Raw genomic sequence first — 22812 nt, 5'->3', positions numbered from 1 at the left:
AAATGCATGTGTTGATTAGCTCACTTGTAGTTGGCAGTTCAGTCACATTTGAATATAGTTTAATGTCTTGTTAAGTAGGCCTACATGAAACCTGTGCCAAAAGCTCAGCAGTTTTCTAAAGACAAGAAACACACATAATTCCCAATGTTCTACAACTGCCCTTAGTTCCATTGTGTGTTTTTTCCATTTGTTCTTCCAACTTAGAGTTACAATAATTAAAGTGCCCCTATTATGCCATTTCGAATATTGCCTTTCATGCAGGGTGTAATGTAGCTGCATGTGAATGTTTTATATATTATTTTACTGATAACTGCTTCTCTAATCTCGGGGAGTTCAACGCAGATTTTACAAAATGCTTGCTCTTGAAAGATGTCTCAGTAACCAGTTTATTTGGATCAGCTGGCTGCACTGAATCACAACCTGTAAGTATGACAAACAATAGATGTTTAACATTTTCTATCAAGTGTTCAAAATATGCAACTATGACAATGGACATTGTTTCTGATGCGCTGTACGCGGTAGACCAATCACAAAAGACTAGGCCATCCCACCAATCAGAACAAAGTAGGCTCACGGAAAGGAGGGGTTTAGAGAGACTGACTCTTTGAACTGCTTCAAACAAATTGTTTGGGAATCTTTGGAAAATAAGTGGTGGTCATTTTTTATGTATCTGTACTTTACTGGAGTAGTTTTATTTTGAGTAACTTTTACTTTTACTTCACTACATTCCATAGCAAAAGATTTTTTCTTAACTACATTTCATAAAACATATTGTTACTCCTTATAATACATCACATGCTCCGAGACACAGAAGCGGTGTCTGATTCGTGAACAAACTGATTCTTTTCAATAAACCTGTTAATATCTGTTCGCAAATCGCACCAAATGATTCGTTCGTGAATTGGAACGATCGTGAGTCGACAACTCACTGATTCAAATGATCTATTTAGAGCAAATCTCCAGTGAACCAAATTTACAAGTAAACGACTGACACTGCAAAAAGTAAATTACTAATGTTAAATTTTAGGTTTACAGTAGTTATTGTAACTGAAAATCAGATTTAGGTCAAAACTGCCAGCTGTTCATGAACTAACTCTTAAAGCCCACTGAAATGCTTGAATGCAGACACATCAACATCAGTTTCTCTATGTTTTAGGTCAAAAAACTAAACATTAAAATAACGTAGATTAAATAAATGAACATGCACGTTTACATTCCCCTCTGTTTTATTTTTATTTTTTTACATTAACAGTTTTATTAAAATCCTATGCATTTAGCACTATGTGCCGTCTGTTTTTATATTGTTTTTCCACGGTATACATTTTTATATTGTTTTGATCAGCTAGCCAAGTAGACAGATTTGAATATTTATTTATAACCATAATGAAAATAAGTAAATATTGTTATCTGATGCCAACTGTCTAGGTAACTTGCTGGTGCTAAGTTGAGGTAATTTTTTTTAGATATAAAGTCCAAATATTTTTATTCAACCACCTAGATAGATTACATCTGAGGGAAAAAGAAAGTATGTTCAGAACATGGTAACTACAGTAATTATTAAAGTGGGAATTGATGCCCTCTAGGGGCATTTGGCCAGGGGTGTTTTTACATCATAAACACGGTTTGAGAAGAAAAAAAAAATCATTATGAAAATATAATGAACATATAGTGATTGTTACTATTTCACTCATCAACATAGTCCATATCAACAACAAAAATATATCTTGACTCCATATAGTGGTTATTTGGGGAAAATACCAGGTATTTTGTGCAGTAGGATTATAAAAAATATGTGCTAATAAAAAATGAAACCAAGTAGCCTATATAAAATTGCAAAATAAATCTATCAGTAATTTTTTACTTAAGTACATAAGTGTTTTTGTACTTTCACTCGACTAAAATTGAAAAAGGAGTACTTTTACCGAAGTAATATTTTATTGTACGTGTCTGTACTTTTACTCAAGTACTTCATTTGTGTACTTCGTCCACCACTGAAAATGAGGTGACATTAAATGCATATTTTGAGAAAACAAAAGTGTTGTTTGTTCTTGCATGCATGAAAAACTATTGTAGTAGACTCCCCAGACAATATTAGGAACTTTAAAAAGACATAATGGGGCACTTTAAATGCCTTTTAACTACAAACAACTATAGCAGACTTAACTGCTTTTCACCTATTTAATCCATTTAGCAGTTTTCCCTATAATCAGCAGCCCTTCTTATATGACACTGAACATAACCAGCCGAGTTTAGTTGCTGAAGTACTTTGATTGATGTATAACTCAACTGATGCATTCAGAGCCTGCTTTGAATGAACCACATTCAACCACATTTAAAAGTCTGCACTGTTATTTTTATACTATTAGTTTTACTTCTTCTAAGTGTTATATAAAGCTATATATGCACCATTCAAAAGTTTGGGGTCAGTAAAACTTTTTGATAGAAATTAGCTTTTTCATTCAATGCAAAGATGCATTAAATAGATCAAAATCGACAGTAAAGGAATGTACAACAAATTACAACAGAATTTTTGATTGCACATCAATATGGTTTACTGTTCCTGAAATGGTTTCCACAAAAACATTAAACACCACAACTGTTTTTACTACCAATAATACTGAAAAAAAGATCTACATCACATACATTGCATTTTTAAATATTTTACAATTTAATGTTTTTACTATATTTTCTAGCAAACAAATGTAGCCTTGGTAAGCATTAGAGACTTCTTTAAAAAACCTTGCTGACCCCGAACATTTGAACAGTAGTGTGTATGAGATGAATTCTGTAATCAACTATTAATAAAAGAATTGGCATGCAGGGTGGAGATACTCACTTGTCTTTGGGATCCTCAAATCCCTGCAAGAAAATTGAAAGAGAAAATGCATTATACATCAATGCAGAATGGATTATTATTGGAATGCCTATATTTGTACAGTCAGCACAACAGTGACCCCTTCTGGAGGACCTCACTAAAAAAGTAATATTATTTCACAATTAAAGGGCTTGAGTGAAATCAAAATGTTTCTTGGAAAAACTGTTTACCCTGGAACATTTTTGTACCAGAAATATCTTTTCTTGTTAAAGTAATAATAATAAAAAAAGATTTATCTAACACCCCAAAGCATAAATCTTTATTCATTTCTTATACTGTCATACTGCAAATAAAAGAAGAGTGACTAATGCAGTAACAAAGTATAGACAGAGAGAACGGAGAGGTTAGAGAATACAAGAAATAGACAGAAATAAAGACAATTATTTATGGAAAGACTCTGCAAAGTTGAAAACAGAGAACTGTTGTGAGATTTAACCGAATACATGATGACTGACATTGTGTATAAACAAGCTGAGAGCTGATTCAGGTGGCTTGATTTATGACCACAACCTCTTTTGGAGGAATTTAAATTCAGACCCCAATGAGAACTGAAGTAAACAGAGCTGGCTGATGAGGCATTGATTTATTGTGGTTGGAGGACATGGGAAACATTGAGAGGAAACCAAATAGGCTCATGTTTCACCTGTGCTTTAGTGGTTTGTGTTCTGTCTTTTCCTCGAAGGGTTTTAAGTATGATTTCACACAAAAAATAGACACTGCCTACAAAGACATTTAACCTGTTTACACAGGAAGCACAACTGATTTTAGCAAAGTTTGATACATAACACATACAAATGTTGGATAAAATAACTTTTTTTAAATAAGAATATTATATTTACACTACTAGTCAAAAGTTTTTGAACAGTAAGATTTTTTTGTTTTTTAAAGAAGTGCTTCTGCTCACCAAGCCTGCATTTATTTCATCCAAAGTACAGCAAAAGCAGTTAAATTTGTAAATATTTTTACCATTTAAAATAACTGTTTTCTATTTGAATATATTTTAAAATGTTATTTATTCCTGGGATTTCAAAGCTGAATTTTTAGCATCATTACTCCAGTCACATGATCCTTCAGAAATCATTCTAATATTTATTTGCAGCTCAAAAAAAAAAACATTTATTATTATTATGTTGAAAACAGCTGAGCCCATTTTTTTTTAGGTTTCTTTGATGAATAGAAAGTTCAGAAGAACAGCATTTATCTGAAACAGAAATCTAATGAAGGCATGTAACATTACAAATGTCTTTATCATCACTTTTGATCAATTTAAAGCAAACTTGCTAAATAAAAGTATTAATTTCTATTATAACAAAAAATTCTGACTCCAAGCTTTTGAATGGTATAGTGTATAGTGAATCCTGAACAAAATGTACTCAACTGTTTCAAATAACAATAATAATAAGTTTCTGAACAGCAAATCAGCATATTATAATGATTTCTGAAGACTGGAGTAATGATGCTAAACATTTAGCTTTGATCACAGGAATAAATTGCATTTTAAAACACATTCAAATAGAAAATTTATCATTTTAAATAGTAAAACTATTTCAAAATTTGACTGTTTTTGCTGTGCTTTGGATCACATAAATCCAGGCTTGGTGAGCAAAATAGACTTCTTTAACAAAACATTAGAAATCTTACTGTTCAAAAACTTTTGACTGGTAGTGTATATATACTGTATTAAAAGTACTATTACTATTGACAACAATGTATATTTGTCTCTAAAACCGACTTCAAATATTTATATCAAAGCCCAGAACATGGTAAACATTTTGTTTTTTGCTGTAGTACTGGTATAGATCATTTCTGAAAACCAGTAATAGGAGAATCCCATGTCCACTGGATAAAAGCATCTCTTAAATGACTACATACCTAACATATCTAAAAATAGGGACAGACTGAATGCTCCCATTAAATATTAAATGTTCATTTTAATGGTCATTTCCAACCACTAAACATTAGATTATTGACGTAAAAAGCCTCCTTCAGACAAGTTGCTAGATGCATAATAATAGTCACTGAATTTATAGTCTCAGATGCACTCCCACACACAGGCCTCCATGTATTCACTCAACAGAGACTATGACCCAGTCAGTATGTTGATGTGTTACACCACTGTTTCTCTCCTTCGGCTGAGCAACACCTTCTGGGCCAACGCAAGCCTCTAGACAATACACCAGACAAAAACAGGTGCTGTTGTTATTATGAAACAGATATTCTGTTCGTCAGAATACACCGCATGTTTATCTGCCTTCATCAATGCTCAGTGTTTGTGTAGGCGGGGACAGATATCTGGCAATTACATGCCAGTCTGAGCTCCAGCAGGATATATCGAGCAGGATTTATCTGTGCCACTATCAACGGAACTGCACAAATAATTACAAACAGGTTCCCACTATCTGCTGTTCGTTGGACAAACACATATTCCAACCACAAAATACAAACGTCTTCCAACCCCCTGCTGGTGGATGCTGTAACTACATCATTTATTTTCAAAAAGCAGCTTTCAAAACATATTGCTCTTTCTCTCTGTTTTATCGTTCAAAATCTGAATATGCTGACCAAGGCCTTTACTTGTCAAATCAGTAATGTTAAAATATTATTACAATTTAAAATAGTTTTCTAGTTTTGATCAATTCAATACATCCTTAAAAATCTTACTGACCACAAACTTTTAAACTGTATTTCAATTTGGTATTTTAGATGATTTCTAGAGCCCTAATGGTTGTCTGATAACTAATGTGTTACATTTATGTTGGTCCTGCGCCGTCAAGCATCTGCCTTAATACATTCAGTTTTTAATATTTTAATAACTTTTAAATTTAATGAATGAGAATAGTAATGGATAGCTTTAATGAGCAAAATTCAACCTATGAATGATTCATTCCAATTGTACATTAAAACTGGGACTGGAAAAGGATTTCCAGCATAGAAATAGAGTTTTTGGTACAGTAATGGTCAAAAGTTTACATACACCTTGCAGAGTCTGCAAAATGTTAATTATTTTACAAAAAAAAGGGATTATACAAAATGCATGTTATGTTATTTTTAATTTGGTACTGACCTGAATACGATATTTCACATGAAAGATGTTTGTATAGCCGTTTTTCCTTAACTGAAAGAATGCTTTGCATTTCCGGTCTGCATTGTTTCTAGTCAAATTAGGGTATATTCCGAGCTAATAAACTAATGCTAAACCTATTAAAATGTTTTTAAAAAGCACATGGCTCCATAGCGCCATCACTTGGCAATGTCGCAATGACCGTCATTTGTCAGTGCCTCACTTTAATGAGTGTGTAGACGACACGAAGCAGCGGACGTTAGCTACATTAAAAACAGATGGATTTTTGAATGGGTTCCTATGGAAACCGGAACAGAAAAGCATTCAATCTGACGTTAGAATTCGTAATGGCGGCACTCATCGTTTACTCAGGAAAAAGGTCTATATAGTCCACAAGAGAAAATAATTTTTTATAAATAGTTGAATTTATAAAAATGACCCTGTTCAAAAAATTAAATACACTTGATTCTTAATACTGTGTTGTTACCTGAATGATCCACAGCTGTTTTGTTTAGCAATAGTTGTTCATGAGTCCCTTGTTTGTTCCGAACAGTTAAACTGCCGCTGTTCTTCAGAAAATCCTTCAGGTCCCACAAATTCTTTGGTTTTTCAGTATTTTTGTATATGTGAACCCTTTCCAACAATGACTGTATGGTTTTGAAATCTATCTTTTTACCCTGAGGACAACTGAGGGACTCACATGCAACTATTACAGAAGGATCAAATGCTCACTGATGCTCCAGAAGGAAAAAACATGCATTAAGAGCCGGGGAGTAAAAACTTTTTGAATTCGAAGATCAGGGTAAATTGAACTTTTTTTGTCCTCTGGGACACAAGTAAGTATCTTCTGTAGCTTCCGAAAGGCAGTACTAAATAAAAAAATATGATATTTAGGCAAAATAAGAAAAATCCACACATCTTCATTCTGTTCAAAAGTTTTCACCCCTGGCTCTTAATGAATCATTTTCCTTCTGAAGCATCAGTGAGCATCTGAACCTTTTGTAATAGTTGTTATGAGTTCCTCAGTTGTCCACAGTGTGAAAAGATGGATTTCAAAATCATACAGTCATTGTTGGAAGGGGTTCAGATACACGGAAATGCTGAAAAGCCAAAGAATTTGTGGGACCTGAAGGATTTTAATGAAGAACTGTTCTGTTAAGTGTTCAGGACAAACAAGGGACTCATGAACAACTTTCACTAAAAAAAAAAAAACAAAAAAAAAAAACACAGCTGTGGATCATTCAAGTAACAACACATTATTAAGAATCAAGTGTATGTAAACTTTTGAACAGGATAATTTTTTATAAATGATTAAGATTTTTTCTTGTGGATTATATGTAAACGTCTTTTACCTGAAATATCTTATTCAGGTCAATACTAAAAAAATAACATGCATTTTGTATGTTCACTGTTATTTTGGTAAAATATTTAGCAGATTCTGCAAAGTGTATGTAAACTTTTGACCTCAGCTGTAATACTTTAAATTTAGACTTTATTTTTATATTTTCTGTTTTTCTTTTCAATTTGAAATGTAATGAATAGGAATGGGAATGGAACGCTTTACCACTTTACCAATTTAATTCCAGGGACTGGAAAAGGTTTTCTAACATAGAAAAAACGACATATTACTGTAATAGAAACATCATAATTCCTGCTATGTTTTATTTGAGAACTGACTCTAAAGCATATTTTGCTGGATTTCTGTGCTCCTTACTACAGTATGTTAACCAAAGGTTAGAGAAGGAACAGGTGAATCAGACGAAAAAAAGAAAACATAAAGGGTATTCCCATGGAGCTCACAGGAACTAATTGCAGGTTCCACTTTGCCTGATTAAATCCCTCAGGGCGGTATGTGAGGCAATCCAGCTTTATTTAATTAGAGTGCCGTTCCCTTCGGGTTCCAGAGCCGAGAACTGAATGAAAGAACAGGGACTACATAAAGGGCACGAGGCCCTTTACATGAGGCCCTAAAGCAATGTCCTTGGGATTGTTTTGGCTTAGTTAACACATGGTACAAAAAGCCTCCCCTGTCAAAGCCCTTATCCTCCAACAGAGGTGGTAATGGGTTTTAGACACGGCAATTAGAGTAAATGCAAACCAACTGTTTTTCAGCACTCAGATAATGTTCTCCTCCTACAAGGCTGGCTAATGCTGCCCTTTCAAAAGTGTAGCTTCCTCACCATCCTCTTCATCTCCTTGGAAACCTGATTGGCACCCAGGTGATTGTAGAAGGGCCGGTCGGTCCAGTGAGTGCTATTATGAGTGACCGAGTTGGTGCGTTGCCGGTTCATCTTAGCAATCATGGCCTTTTCTTCTTTCTGTGAAGGGAAATACAAAACAGGAGCATTACGGTCCATGCTTTTTAATTGTCTTCTGACGTCACGATTCACTGAACTGATCTTATGTGCATTCATCTGCTGCCCAGAATCAAGTGAGTCACACTATTCCTGAGCACAATGTGTTTCTGCTTGAAAAGGATGTGAATATTAATAGAAATATAGCTGCAAGCAGCAATTAACGGGGTTCGAGTATTTAAGGTCTTTACGGCTTCTATACTGTTAGGGTGTTGGCCAACACGAATATGGCTGACACCAGAACATACACATTACAAAGAATACACTCACAAACAGAAACATACACAGAAATGAAATGGTTAAACTATTGTGTTCATTAAGCATGATTACAGAGACAGACAGATGCACGCATATTTTTTTGCACATAAGAGATTTTTACAATAAATGATAAGTGACAACATGCTTAAAACTTGTGTTTTTAAGATTTGATATATCATTGTCATGTTTCACTATAATTATAATCATGTGTAATTGTCAAATATGATATATCTGTATAAATTAACTTTTAAACTTTGGCTAAATGTGATTTGAAAAGTAATATCAGTGAGTTAGTATCATTTACATATAAATTCACAACTATATAAAGCCATTAAACCATACAAAGCACTGTTCTGGTAAATCTGTATGTGTAAGCCCATTAGTGGTATTCTACTGCCATCTAGTGGCTATAGTTGTGATTTTGTTGAAATAGAGGTGCATTGTTTTAAGCTTTATAACTATTAAATTGCTTTTTTTTGCTCAGTGTCCATAAACATATGCTTGTTTTGAATCATATGATACATAATTTTACTTAGGTTTGTGAATTTTTTATTTTATTTTAGTATTTGTAGACTTTAATCTACACTAGATAAAAAGCATATTATGAAATGGCTCTGTTATAGCTGTCCAAATGCAAATGTTCAACATTTTTTTGATAATTACTGACCAAGAGAGTCTGGAGAATTGTACTGCACTGATTTTATTGAGTATGGTTTGAAAACCCAGGACGAGTTCACCAAAGTATGTTTTTAAAATGATCTCACGTATTAAAAGAACAGTTTGATTTACAACAGTGGTCCTTGAGGCAAAGTTGTTCAGAATGAGCAGATCTATCATGTGATATGAAGATATAGTGTATATGTGGAGATATTGACGTTTAATTGAGTTTTTAGTTCTATATATAATAGAAATATCATGTTTTTGAAACCTTTTTAACTGTTACAGCGCCACCTATTGTCCGATCTTCATGAAACTTTGCATGCTTGTTAAGGGTCATCTGCTACATGTTGTCACCCATTTTTGTAAAGTTTTGAGTTTTTGTTTAGGTTTTATTGGCTTTTGGATATATATTACCACGCCCCCTTTACTAAATGAGCCAATTATAGCCAACCAAAAGACAAAATTCAACATTTTTTTGATAATTATTGATCTAGAGAGTCCAGAGAATATTACTGCAGTGGTTTGATCCAGATTGGCCAAAAAACTTAGGACTAGTTCGCAAAAGTAGGTTTTTAACAAATGTGTGAATAATTAATGAATGATTTGATTGACAGCAATGGTTCTTGAAGCAATTTTTCTCGGCATGAGGAGATCTATCAAATGATATGCATATTGTGTGGATGTGTGAAACGCCGCGCGATTACAGAGCCAAAAAACTCGTTAGCGCCAACTAGTGGCCGATTTCTTTCAAAATTCTTGCAGACCTTTAGGGCCGTGAGTCGAACATGCTCACCGAGTTTCGTTCTGATTGACCTCCGTTAACCTTGTCAAATAGGTGCTCAAACTTCAAATGCCAATGGCGGCCATGTTTTTTGAGATACGCCAATGTCCTCATAGATACTTGTGGCCCTTTGGCCCAAGACACTGCATACCAATTTTCAAGTCGATCGGACTAACGGCTGTGTATTTATAGCTGTTTATATGTCTTCTCCGCCTTATAGCGCCACCAAGTGGACAAGCTCCGCAATTTTTTTGATTTCACCAAAGATTCAGCTTATACACGTGTGTGTCGAGTTTGGTGAAGATATCTCATTCCATTCAAAAGTTATAGCCATTTTAGTAAAAGTGGCCCCGTCACTTTCGAACGTTTTTGTGGCCCTTTGCGACCGTGAGTCAAAAGTTCAACTTTTTTTTGATAATTATTGATATTCAGTGTCCAGAGAATATTTCTGCACTGGTTTGGTTCCGATCGGGCGAAAAACCTAGGACTAGTTCGCAAAAGTAGGTTTTGGACAAATTTCAAAATGGCGGAAAAATTTGCATACCGGAAATGAAATCGGAGATAGCCATTTTGTTTTGATTGAGCCAAGGATTCCAGGGATATAAGACACTTGAGTCTAGGACAAACGGTTTAGGAGTTATGATAGGTTTCGCGTTTCTGTTCGCTATAGCGCCACCTATGGTCAGATTGGGCTGATTCTTTGTGAGGTTCTCCTCGATTTTTGCTCTATCATCTGACCAAGTTTCAAGTCTCTAGGCCTTACGGTTTGGGCTGCCCGTTCAGTTTTACGGCAGAAAAATAATAATAATAATAATAATTAAAGCTGCAAGCAGCATTGAGCGGGGTTCGAGAATTTAAGGCCTTTTTGGGCTTTTATGCTGATAAGGTGCAGTTCAACATGAAATAAATGACATATCAAATGAAGATGTAGTGTTTGGGTGAATATATGAGCAGTTTTTTATTGTAGCAATTTGAGGTCATTTAATATAGAATTTTCATATTTTGGACACCTTTTCAACTGTTATAGCGCCACCTATCGTCCGATCATCATGAAACTTTGCACGCTTGTTAAGGGTCATCTGGTACACATTTTCACCAACTTTTGTAAAGTTTTGAGTTTTTGTTTAGTTTTTATGGGCTTTTGAGTCTGTGTGGTCACACCCCATTTTCCAAATTAGCCCATTATAGCCAACCAAAGGACAAAATTCAACATTTTTTTGATAATTATTGAAGAAGAGAGACCAGAGAATATTACTGCAGTGGTTTGATCCAGATCGGGCGAAAAACCTAGGACTAGTTCGCAAAAGTAGGTTTTTAACATATTTGTGAATAATTAATGAACGATTTGATTGACAGCAATGGTTCTTGAGGCAAAGTTTCTCGGCATGAGGAGATCTATCAAACGATATGTATCTTGTGTGAATGAGTGAAACGCCGCGCGATAACAGAGCCAAAAAATTCGTTAGCGCCAACTAGTGGCCGATTTCTTTCAAAATTCTTACAGACCTTTAGGGCCATGAGTCAAACATGACCACTGAGTTTGGTTCTGATCGACTTCCGTTAACCTTGTCAAATGGGTGCTCAAACTTCATTGACCAATGGCGGCCATGTTTTTTGAGATACGCCAATGTCCTCATAGACACTTGTGCCCCTTTGGTCCAAGTCACTGCATACCAATTTTCAAGTTGATCGGACTAACGGCTGTGTATTTATAGTCAATAATATGTTTTTTCCGTCTTATAGCGCCACCAAGTGATCAAGCTCCGCAATTTGTTTTGATTTGACCAAGGATCGAGCTTATACACATGTGTACCGAGTTTGGTGAAGATATCTCATTCCGTTAAAATATTATAGCCATTTTAGTAAAATTGACCCCTCACTTTCGAACGTTTTGGTGGTCCTTTACGACCGTGAGTGAAAAATTCAACTTTTTTTTGATAATTATTGATATTCAGTGTCCAGAGAATATTCCTGCACTGGTTTGGTTCCGATCGGGTTAAAAACCTAGGACTAGTTCGCAAAAGTAAGTTTCGGATTCACGTCCATTTTTCGGGGTCAACCGTGCGTCGCAACTCAAAAATTTCGTAATACACTTTTCTTCGGCCTGACCCAAGGATCGCAGCGATGTAAAGTTTTTGAGTCTACGACAAGCGGTTTACGAGATTATGGCCAAAATGTCAAAAATTTTAGTTTTTTGCGCTGTAGCGCCACCTATGGTCCGATTGGGCTGATACTTTGATAGGTTCTCCGCGCTCCATGCTCTTGCTTCTGACCAAGTTTCAAGTCTCTAGGCCTTACGGTTTGGGCTGCACGTTCAGTTTTAGGGCGGAATAATAATAATAATTAAAGCTGCAAGCAGCATTGAGCGGGGTTCGAGTATTTAAGGCCTTTACGGCTTCTATACCGTTAGGGTGTTGGCCAACACGAAATATATGGCTGACACCAGAACATATCCATTACAAAGAATACACTCACAAACAGAAACATACACAGAAATGAAATGGTTAAACTACTGTGTTCATTAAGCATGATTACAGAGACAGACAGATGCACACATATTGAGATTTATGCAATAAATAAGTGACAAAATGCTTAAAACTTGTGTTTTTAAGATTTGATATATCATTGTCACGTTTCACTGTAATCATAATCATGTGTAACTGTCAAATATGATATATCTGTATAAATTAAGTTTTGAACTTTGGCTAAATGTGATTTGAAGACTTATAACAGTGATTTAGTATCACTTACATATAAATTCAAAACTACATAAAGCCATTAAACCCTACAAAGCACTGTTCTATTAACATGTGTAAGCCCATTAGTGGTATTCTACTGCCATCTAGTGGCTATAGTTGTAATTTTATTGAAATAGAGGTGCATTGTTTTTAAGCTTTATAACTATTAAATTGCCTTTTTTGCCCAGTGTCCATAAACATCTGCTTGTTTTGAATCATATGATGCATAATTTTACTTGGGTTTGTTAATTTTTGTTTTATTTTAGTATTTGTAGACTTTAATCTACACTAGATAAAAAGCATATTATGAAATGGCCCTGTTATAGCTGTCCAAATGCAAATGTTCAACATTTTTTTGATAATTACTGACCAAGAGAGTCTGGAGAACTGAACTGCACTGATTTTATTGAGTATGGGTTGAAAACCAGGACGAGTTCACCAAAGTATGTTTTTTAAATGATCTCACGTTTTAAAAGAACAGTTTGATTGACAACATTGGTCCTAGAGGAAAAGTTGTTCAGAATGAGGAGATCTATCATATGATATGAAGATATAGTGTATATGTGAAGATATTGACGTTTAATTGGGTTTTTAGTTCTATATACAATAGAAATATCATGTTTTTGACACCTTTTTAACTGTTATAGCGCCACCTATGGTCCGATCGTCATGAAACTTTGCATGCTTGTTAAGGGTCATCTGCTACATGTTGTCACCCATTTTTGGAAAGTTTTGAGTTTTTGTTTAGGTTTTAGAGGCTTTTGGATATATATTGCCACCCCCCTTTATTAAATGAGCCCATTATAGCCAACCAAAGGACAAAATTCAACATTTTTTTTGATAATTATTGATCTAGAGAGTCCAGAGAATATTACTGCAGTGGTTTGATCCAGATCGGGCGAAAAACCTAGGACTAGTTCGCAAAAGTAGGTTTTTAACATATTTGTGAATAATTAATGAAGGATTTGATTGACAGCAATGGTTCTTGAGTCAAATTTTCTCTGCATGAGGGGATCTATCAAATGATATGCATATTGTGTGGATGTGTGAAACACCGAGCGATTACAGAGCCAAAAAATCTCGTTAGCGCCAACTAGTGGCCGATTTCTTTCAAAATTCTTACAGACCTTTAGGGTCATGAGTTGAACATGCCCACCGAGTTTCATTCCGATCGACCTCCGTTAACCTTGTCAAATAGGTCCTCAAACTTCATTGGCCAATGGCGGCCATGTTTTTTGAGATAAGCCAATGTCCTCATAGACACTTGTGCCCCTTTGGTCCAAGTCACTGCATACCAATTTTCAAGTCGATCGGACTAATGGCTGTGTATTTATAGCCAAAAATATGTTTTTTCCGTCTTATAGCGCCACCAAGTGGTCAAACTCAGCAATTTTTTTGATTTGACCAAGGATAGAGGTTATACACATGTGTACCGAGTTTGGTGAAGATATCTCATTCCGTTAAAAAGTTATAGCCATTTTAGTAAAAGTGGCCCCGTCGGTATCGAACATTTGTGTGGCCCTTTGCGACCGTGAGTGAAAATTTTTACTTTTTTTTGATAATTATTGATATTCAGTGTCCAGTGAATATTCCTGCACTGGTTTGGTTCTGATCGGGCGAAAAACCTAGGACTAGTTCGCAAAAGTAGGTTTCGGATTCACGTCCATTTTTCGGGGTCAACCGTGCGTCGCAGCTCAAAAATTCCATAATACACTTTTGTTCGGCCTGACCCAAGGATCGCAGCGATGTAAAGTTTTTGAGTCTACGACAAGCGGTTTACGAGATTATGGCCAAAATGTCAAAAAAATTTGTTTTTTGCGCTGTAGCGCCACCTATGGTCCGATTGGGCTGATTCTTTGTGAGGTTCTCCTCGATTTTTGCTCTATCTTTTGACCAAGTTTCAAGTCTCTAGGCCTTACGGTTTGGGCTGCCCGTTCAGTTTTACGGCGGAAAAATAATAAAAATAAAAATCCTAACAATTACAATAGGGATTCAGTGCTACGCACTCGAACCCCTAATAATAATAAAAATCCTAACAAAAACAATAGGGATTCAGTGCTACGCACTCGAACCCCTAAATATAGCTGCAAGCAGCAATTAACGGGGTTCGAGTATTTAAGGCCTTTACGGCTTCTATACCGTTAGGGTGTTGGCCAACACGAAATATATGGCTGACACCAGACCATATCCATTATGAAGAATTCAATCACAAACAGAAACATACACAGAAATGAAATGGTTAAACTATTGTGTTCATTAAGCATGATTACAGACACAGACAGATGCACACATATTTTGTTGCTCATAAGAGATTTGTATAATAAATGATAAGTGACAAAATGCTTAAGACTTGTGTTTTTAAGATTTGATATATCATTTTCATGTTTTACTGTAATCATAATCATGTGTAATTGTCAAATATGATATATCTGTATAAATTAAGCTTTAAACTTTGGCTAAATGTGATTTGAAAAGTTATAACAGTGATTTAGTATAATTTACATATAAATTCAAAACTATATACAGCCATTAAACCATACATAGCACTGTTCCAATAATATGTGTAAGCCCATTAGTGGTATTCTACTGCCATCTAGTGGCTATAGTTGTAATTTTGTTGAAATAGAGGTGCATTTTTTTTAAAGCTTTATAACTACTAAATTGCCTTTTTTTTGCTCAGTGTCCATAAACATATGCTTGTTTTGAATCATATGATACATAATTTTACTTAGGTCTGTGAATTTTTGTTTTATTTAAGTATTTGTAGACTTCTAATGTACACTAGATGAAAAGCATATTATGTAAATGCCCTGTTTTAGCTGTCCAAATGCAAATGTTCAACTTTTTTTGATAATTACTGACCAAGAGAGTCTGGAGAATTGTACTGCAGTGATTGTATTGACTATGAGTTCAAAACCCAGGACGAGTTCACCAAAGTATGTTTTTTAAATTATCTCACGTATTAAAAGAACAGTTTGATTGACAACAGTGGTCCTAGAGGCAAAGTTGTTCAGAATGTGGAGATGTATAATATGATATGAAGATATAGTGTATATGTGAATATTTGGACGTTTCATTGGGTTTTTAGTTCTTTATACAATAGAAATATCATGTTTTTGACACCTTTTTAACTGTTATAGCGCCACCTATTGTCTAATCTTCATGAAACTTTGCATGCTTGTTAAGGGTCATCTGGTACATGTTTTCACCAATTTTTGTAAAGTTTTGAGTTTTTGTTTAGGTTCTATAGCCTTTTGAATGTATGTGGCCACGCCCCGTTTGTAAATGACCCTGTTATAGCCCACCAAAGGACAAAATTCCACATTTTTTTGATAATTATTGATCTAGAGAGTCCAGAGAATATTACTGCAGTGGTTTGATCCAGATCGGGCAAAAAACCTAGGACTAGTTCGCAAAAGTAGGTTTTTAACAAATGTGTGAATAATTAATGAATGATTTGATTGACAGCAATGGTTCTTGAAGCAATTTTTCTCGGCATGAGGGGATCTATCAAATGATATGCATATTGTGTGGATGTGTGAAACGCCGCGCGATTACAGAGCCAAAAAACTCGTTAGCGCCAACTAGTGGCCGATTTCTTTCAAAATTCTTGCAGACCTTTAGGGCTGTGAGTCGAACATGCTCACCGAGTTTCGTTCTGATTGACCTCCGATAACCTTGTCAAATAGGTGCTCAAACTTCAATTGCCAATGGCGGCCATGTTTTTTGAGATTCGCCAATGTCCTCATAGATACTTGTGGCCCTTTGGCCCAAGACACTGCATACCAATTTTCAAGTCGATCGGACTAACGGCTGTGTATTTATAGCTGTTTATATGTCTTCTCCGCTTTATAGCGCCACCAAGTGGACAAGCTCCGCAATTTTTTTGATTTGACCAAAGATTCAGCTTATACACGTGTGTGTCGAGTTTGGTGAAGATATCTCATTCCATTCAAAAGTTATAGCCATTTTAGTAAAAGTGGCCCCGTCACTTTCGAACGTTTTTGTGGCCCTTTGCGACCGTGAGTCAAAAGTTCAACTTTTTTTTGATAATTATTGATATTCAGTGTCCAGAGAATATTTCTGCACTGGTTTGGTTCTGATCGGGCGAAAAACCTAGGACTAGTTCGCAAAAGTAGGTTTTGGACAAATTTCAAAATGGCGGAAAAATTTGCATACCGGAAATGAAATCGGAGATAGCCATTTTGTTTTGATTGAGCCAAGGATTACAGTGATATAAGACACTTGAGTCTAGGACAAACGGTTTAGGAGTTATGATAGGTTTCGCGTTTCGGTTCGCTATAGCGCCACCTATGGTCCGATTGGGCTGATTCTTTGTGAGGTTCTCCTCGATTTTTGCTCTATCATCTGACCAAGTTTCAAGTCTCTAGGCCTTACGGTTTGGGCTGCCCGTTCAGTTTTACGGCAGAAAAATAATAATAATAATAATAATAATAATAATAATAATTAAAGCTGCAAGCAGCATTGAGCGGGGTTCGAGTGTTTAAGGCCTTTACGGCTTCTATACTGTTAGGGTGTTGGCCAACACGAAATACATGGCTGACACCAGAACATATCCATTATGAAGAATTCACTCACAAACAGAAACATACACAGAAATGAAATGGTTAAACTGTTATGTTCATTAAGCATGATAACACACACAGACAGATGCACACACATTTTGTTGCACGTAAGAGATATCTTTAATAATATAACAGGTCCTTTTAAGAGTTTATATCCCATTTTCAGGTCTCACTGTAACCAAAATCTGGCTTAACTGTAAAAACAAATATGTCTGTATGAAGAAAAGGGTAAATTTTGACAGCAGTGATCCTAGAGACAAAGTTTTTTTAGAATGAGGAAATCTGTCATATGATATGAAGATATAGTGTATATGTGAGTATATAGACGTTTTATTGTGATTTCAGTTCATTTACAATAGAAATATCATGTTTTTGCCACCTTTTTAACTGTTATAGCGCCACCTATGGTCAGATCTTCATGAAACTTTACATGCTTGTTAAGAGTCATTGGGTACATGTTGTCACCAATTTTTGTAAAGTGTTGAGTTTTTGTTTAGGTTCTATAGGCTTTTGAGTATATGTGGCCACGCCCGTTTCATAAATGACCCTGTTATAGCCAACCAAAGGACAAAATTCAACATTTTTTTGATAATTATTGATCTAGAGAGTCCAGAGAATATTACTACAGTGGTTTGATCTAGATCGGGCAAAAAACCTAGGACTAGTTCGCAAAAGTAGGTTTTTAACATATTTGTGAAGAATGAATGAACGATTTGATTGACAGCAATGGTTCTTGAGACAAATTTTCTTGGCATGAGGAGATCTATCAAATGATATGAATATTGTGTGGATGTGTGAAACGCCACGCGATTACAGAGCCAAAAAACCTCGTTAGCACCAACTAGTGGCCGATTTCTTTCAAAATTCTTACAGACGTTTAGGGCCATGAGTAGAACATGCCCACCGAGTTTCGTTCTGATTGACCTCCGTTAACCTTGTCAAATAGGTTCTCAAATTTCATTGGCTAATGGCAGCCATGTTTTTTGAGATACGCCAATGTCCTCATAGACCCTTGTGCCCCTTTGGTCCAAGACACTGCATACCAATTTTCAAGTCGGTCGGACAAACTGTTGTGTATTTATAGCAATTTATATATTTTTTCCGTCTTATAGCGCCACCAAGTGGTGAAGCTCCGCAATTTTTTTGATTTGACCAAGGATTGAGCTTATACACATCTGTACCGAGTTTGGTGAAGATATCTCATTCCATTCAAAAGTTATAGCCATTTTAGTAAAAGTGGCCCCCGTCAGCATTGAACGTTTTGGTGGCCCTTTGCAACCGTGAGTCAAAAATGTTACTTTTTTTTGATAATTATTGATAATCAGTGTCCAGAGAATATTTCTGCACTGGTTTGGTTCCGATCGGGCGAAAAACCTAGGACTAGTTCGCAAAAGTAGGTTTCGGACAAACGTCCAGTTTTCGGGGTCAATCGTGCGTCGCAGCTCAAAAATTTCGCAATACACTTTTGTTCGGCCTGACCCAAGGAACGCAACGATGTAAAGTTTTTGAGTCTACGACAAACGGTTTACGAGATTATGGCCAAAATGTCAAAAAATTAGTTTTTTTGCGCTGTAGCGCCACCTATGGTCCGATTAGGCTCATTATTTTTTCAGGAGGTCCCCACAGGGAGCTCTACCTTCTGGCCAAGTTTCAAGTCTCTAGGCCTTACGGTTTGGGCTGCCCGTTCAGTTTTAGGAAAAAAAAAAAGATTAATATAGCGATTACAAATAAACAATATAGCTGCAAGCAGCAATTACCGGGGTTCGAGTATTTAAGGCCTTTACGGCTTCTATACCGTTACGGTGTTGGCCAACATAAAATATATGGTTGACACCAGAACATATCCAAACTATTGTGTTCATTAAGCATGATTACAGACACAGACAGACGCACACATATTTTATTGCACATAAGAGATTTGTACAATAAATGATAAGTGACAACATGCTTAAGTCTTGTGTTTTTAAGATTTGATATATCATTGTCATGTTTCACTGTAATCATAATCATGTGTAATTGTCAAATATGATATATCTGTATAAATTAAGTTTTAAACTTTGGCTAAATGTGATTTGAAAAGTTATAACAGTGATTTAGTATCACTAACATATAAATTCAAAACTACATAAAGCCATTAAACCCTACAAAACACTGTTCTAGAAATATGTGCAAGCCCATTAGTGGTATTCTACTGCCATCTAGTGGCTATAGTTGTAATTTTGTTGAAATAGAGGTGCATTGTTTTAAGCTTTATAAGTATTAAATTGCCTTTTTTTTGCCCAGTGTCCATAAACATATGCTTGTTTTGAATCATATAATACATAATTAGGTTTGTGAATTTTTGTGTTTTATTTCAGTATTTGTAGACTTTAATCTACACTAGATAAAAAGCATGTTAAGAAATGGCTCTGTTATAGCTGTCCAAATGCAAAACTTCAACATTTTTTTGATAATTATTGACTAAGAGAGTCTGGAGAATTGTACTGCACTGATTTTATTGAGTATGGATTGAAAACCCAGAACGAGTTCAACAAAGTATGTTTTTAAAATTATCTCACGTATTAAAAGAACAGTTTGATTGACAACATTGGTCCTAGAGGCAAAGTTGTTCAGAATGAGGAGATCTATCATATGATATGAAGATATAGTCTATATGAGAAGATATTGACGTTTAATTGGGCTTTTAGTTCTATATACAATAGAAATATCATGTTTTTGACACCTTTTTAACTCTTATAGCGCCACCTATGGTCCGATCGTCATGAAACTTTGCATGCTTGTTAACGGTCATCTGTAACATGTTGTCACCCATTTTTGTAAAGTTTTGAGTTTTTGTTTAGGTTTTATAGGCTTTTGGATATATATTGCCATGCACCCTTTATTAAATGAGCCCATTATAGCCAACCAAAGGACAAAATTCAACATTTTTTTGATAATTATTGATCTAGAGAGTCCAGAGAATATTACTGCAGTGGTTTTATCCAGATCGGGCGAAAAACCTAGGACTAGTTCGCAAAAGTAGGTTTTTAACATATTTGTGAATAATTAATGAACGATTTGATTGACAGCAATGGTTCTTGAAGCAGTTTTTCTCGGCATGAGGAGATCTATCAAATGATATGCATATTGTGTGGATGTGTGAAACGCCGCGCGATTCCAGAGCCAAAAAAACTCGTTAGCGCCAACTAGTGGCCGATTTCTTTCAAAATTCTTACAGACCTTTAGGGCCGTGAGTCGAACATGCCCACCGAGTTTCGTTCTGATTGACCTCCGTTAACCTTGTCAAATAGGTGCTCAAACTTCATTGGCCAATGGCGGCCATGTTTTTTGAGATACGCCAATGTCCTCATAGACCCTTGTGCCCCTTTGGTCCAAGTCACTGCATACCAATTTTCAAGTCGATCGGACTAACTGCTGTGTATTTATAGCCAAAAATATGTTTTTTCCGTCTTATAGCGCCGCCAAGTGGTCAAGCTCCGCAATTTGTTTTGATTTGACCAAGGATCGAGCTTGTACACATGTGTACCGAGTTTGGTGAAGATATCTCATTCCGTTCAAATGTTATAGCCATTTTAGTAAAATTGACCCCTCACTTTCGAACGTTTTGGTGGTCCTTTACGACCGTGAGTGAAAAATTCAACTTTTTTTTGATAATTATTGATATTCAGTGTCCAGAGAATATTCCTGCACTGGTTTGGTTCCGATCGGGCGAAAAACCTAGGACTAGTTCGCAAAAGTAGGTTTCGGACATACGTCCATTTTTCGGGGTCAACCGTGCGTCGCAGCTCAAAAATTTTGTAATACACTTTTGTTCGGCCTGACCCAAGGAACGCAACGATGTAAAGTTTTTGAGTCTACGACAAACGGTTGACGAGATTATGGCCAAAACGTCAAAAATTTTAGTTTTTTGCGCTGTAGCGCCACCTATGGTCCGATTGGGCTGATACTTTGATAGGTTCTCCTCGATTTTTGCTCTATCTGCTGACCAAGTTTCAAGTCTCTAGCACTTACGGTTTGGGCTGCACGTTCAGTTTTACGGCAGAAAAAAAATAATAATAATAAAAATCCTAACAAAAACAATAGGGATTCAGTGCTACGCACTCGAACCCCTAATAATAATAATAAAAATCCTAACAAAAACAATAGGGTTTCAGTGCTACGCACTCGAACCCCTAATAATAAAAATCCTAACAAAAACAATAGGGATTCAGTGCTACGCACTCGAACCCCTAATTAAAGCTGCAAGCAGCATTGAGCGGGGTTCGAGTATTTAAGGCCTTTACGGCTTCTATACCGTTAAGGTGTTGGCCAACATGAAATATATGGCTGACACCAGAACATATCCATTATGAAGAATTCACCGATAAACAGAAACTTACATTGAAATGAAATGGTTAAACTGTTATGTTCATTAAGCATGATTACACACACAGACAGATAGACACACATTTTGTTGCATGTAAGAGATTTCTTTAACAATATAACAGGTCCTTTTAAGAGTTTATATCCCATTTTCAGGTCTCACTGTAACCAAAATCTGGCTTAACTGTAAAAACAAATTTGTCTGTATGAACAAAATGGTAAATTTTGACAGCAGTGATCCTAGAGACAAAGTTTTTTAGAATGAGGCAATATGTCATATGATATGAAGATATAGCATATATGTGAGTATATAGACGGTTTATTGTGATTTCAGTTCATTTACAATCGAAATATCATGTTTTTGACACCTTTTTAACTGTTATAGCGCCACCTGTGGTCCGATCTTCATGAAACTTCACATGCTTGTTAAGACTCATCGGGTACATGTTGTCACCAATTTTTGTAAAGTTTTGAGTTTTTGTTTAGGTTCTATAGGCTTTTGAGTATATGTGGCCACGCCCCTTTTCTAAATGACCCTGTTATAGCCAACCAAAGGACAAAATTCAAAATTTTTTTGATAATTATTCATCTAGAGAGTCCAGAGAATATTACTACAGTGGTTTGATGTAGATCGGGCGAAAAACCTAGGACTAGTTCGCAAAAGTAGGTTTTTAACATATTTGTGAGTAATTAATGAACAATTTGATTGACAGCAATGGTTCTTGAGACAAAATTTCTTGGCATGAGGAGATCTATCAAATGATATGAATAATGTGTGGATGTGTGAAACGGCACGCGATTACAGAGCCAAAAAAACTCGTTAGCGCCAACTAGTGGCCGATTTCTTTCAAAATTCTTACAGACCTTTAGGGGCATGAGTCGAACATGCCCACCGAGTTTCATTCCGATCGACCTCCGTTAACCTTGTCAAATAGGTGCTCAAACTTCATTGGCTAATGGCGGCCATGTTTTTTGAGATACGTCAATGTCCTCATAGACACTTGTGCCCCTTTGGTCCATGTCACTGCATACCAATTTTGAAGTCGATCGGACTAACGGCTGTGTATTTATAGTCAATAATATGCTTTTTCCGTTTTATAGCGCCACCAAGTGTTCAAGCTCTGCAATTTTTTTGAT

General features: G+C 35.8%; 1 protein-coding gene across 1 annotated transcript in view; it reads right to left on the bottom strand.

Annotated features, from left to right (window-relative positions):
* adcy5 (adenylate cyclase 5) overlaps positions 1-22812 on the bottom strand; it is a 181790-nt gene that overhangs the window by 18176 nt on the left and 140802 nt on the right. Inside the window, exons 8-9 of the mRNA XM_073845493.1 lie at positions 8117-8254; positions 2837-2859 (exon numbers count right to left, since the gene is read on the bottom strand). Of these exons, the coding sequence (XP_073701594.1) occupies positions 2837-2859; positions 8117-8254 (161 nt within the window). The remainder of the gene's footprint in view (positions 1-2836; positions 2860-8116; positions 8255-22812) is intronic.

Source organism: Garra rufa, chromosome 8 (genome assembly GCF_049309525.1).
Source record: "Garra rufa chromosome 8, GarRuf1.0, whole genome shotgun sequence".
NCBI lineage: Eukaryota > Metazoa > Chordata > Actinopteri > Cypriniformes > Cyprinidae > Garra > Garra rufa.
The sequence above is the reverse complement of the archived record's forward strand: the minus strand, read 5'-3'. Positions and strand labels throughout refer to the sequence as shown.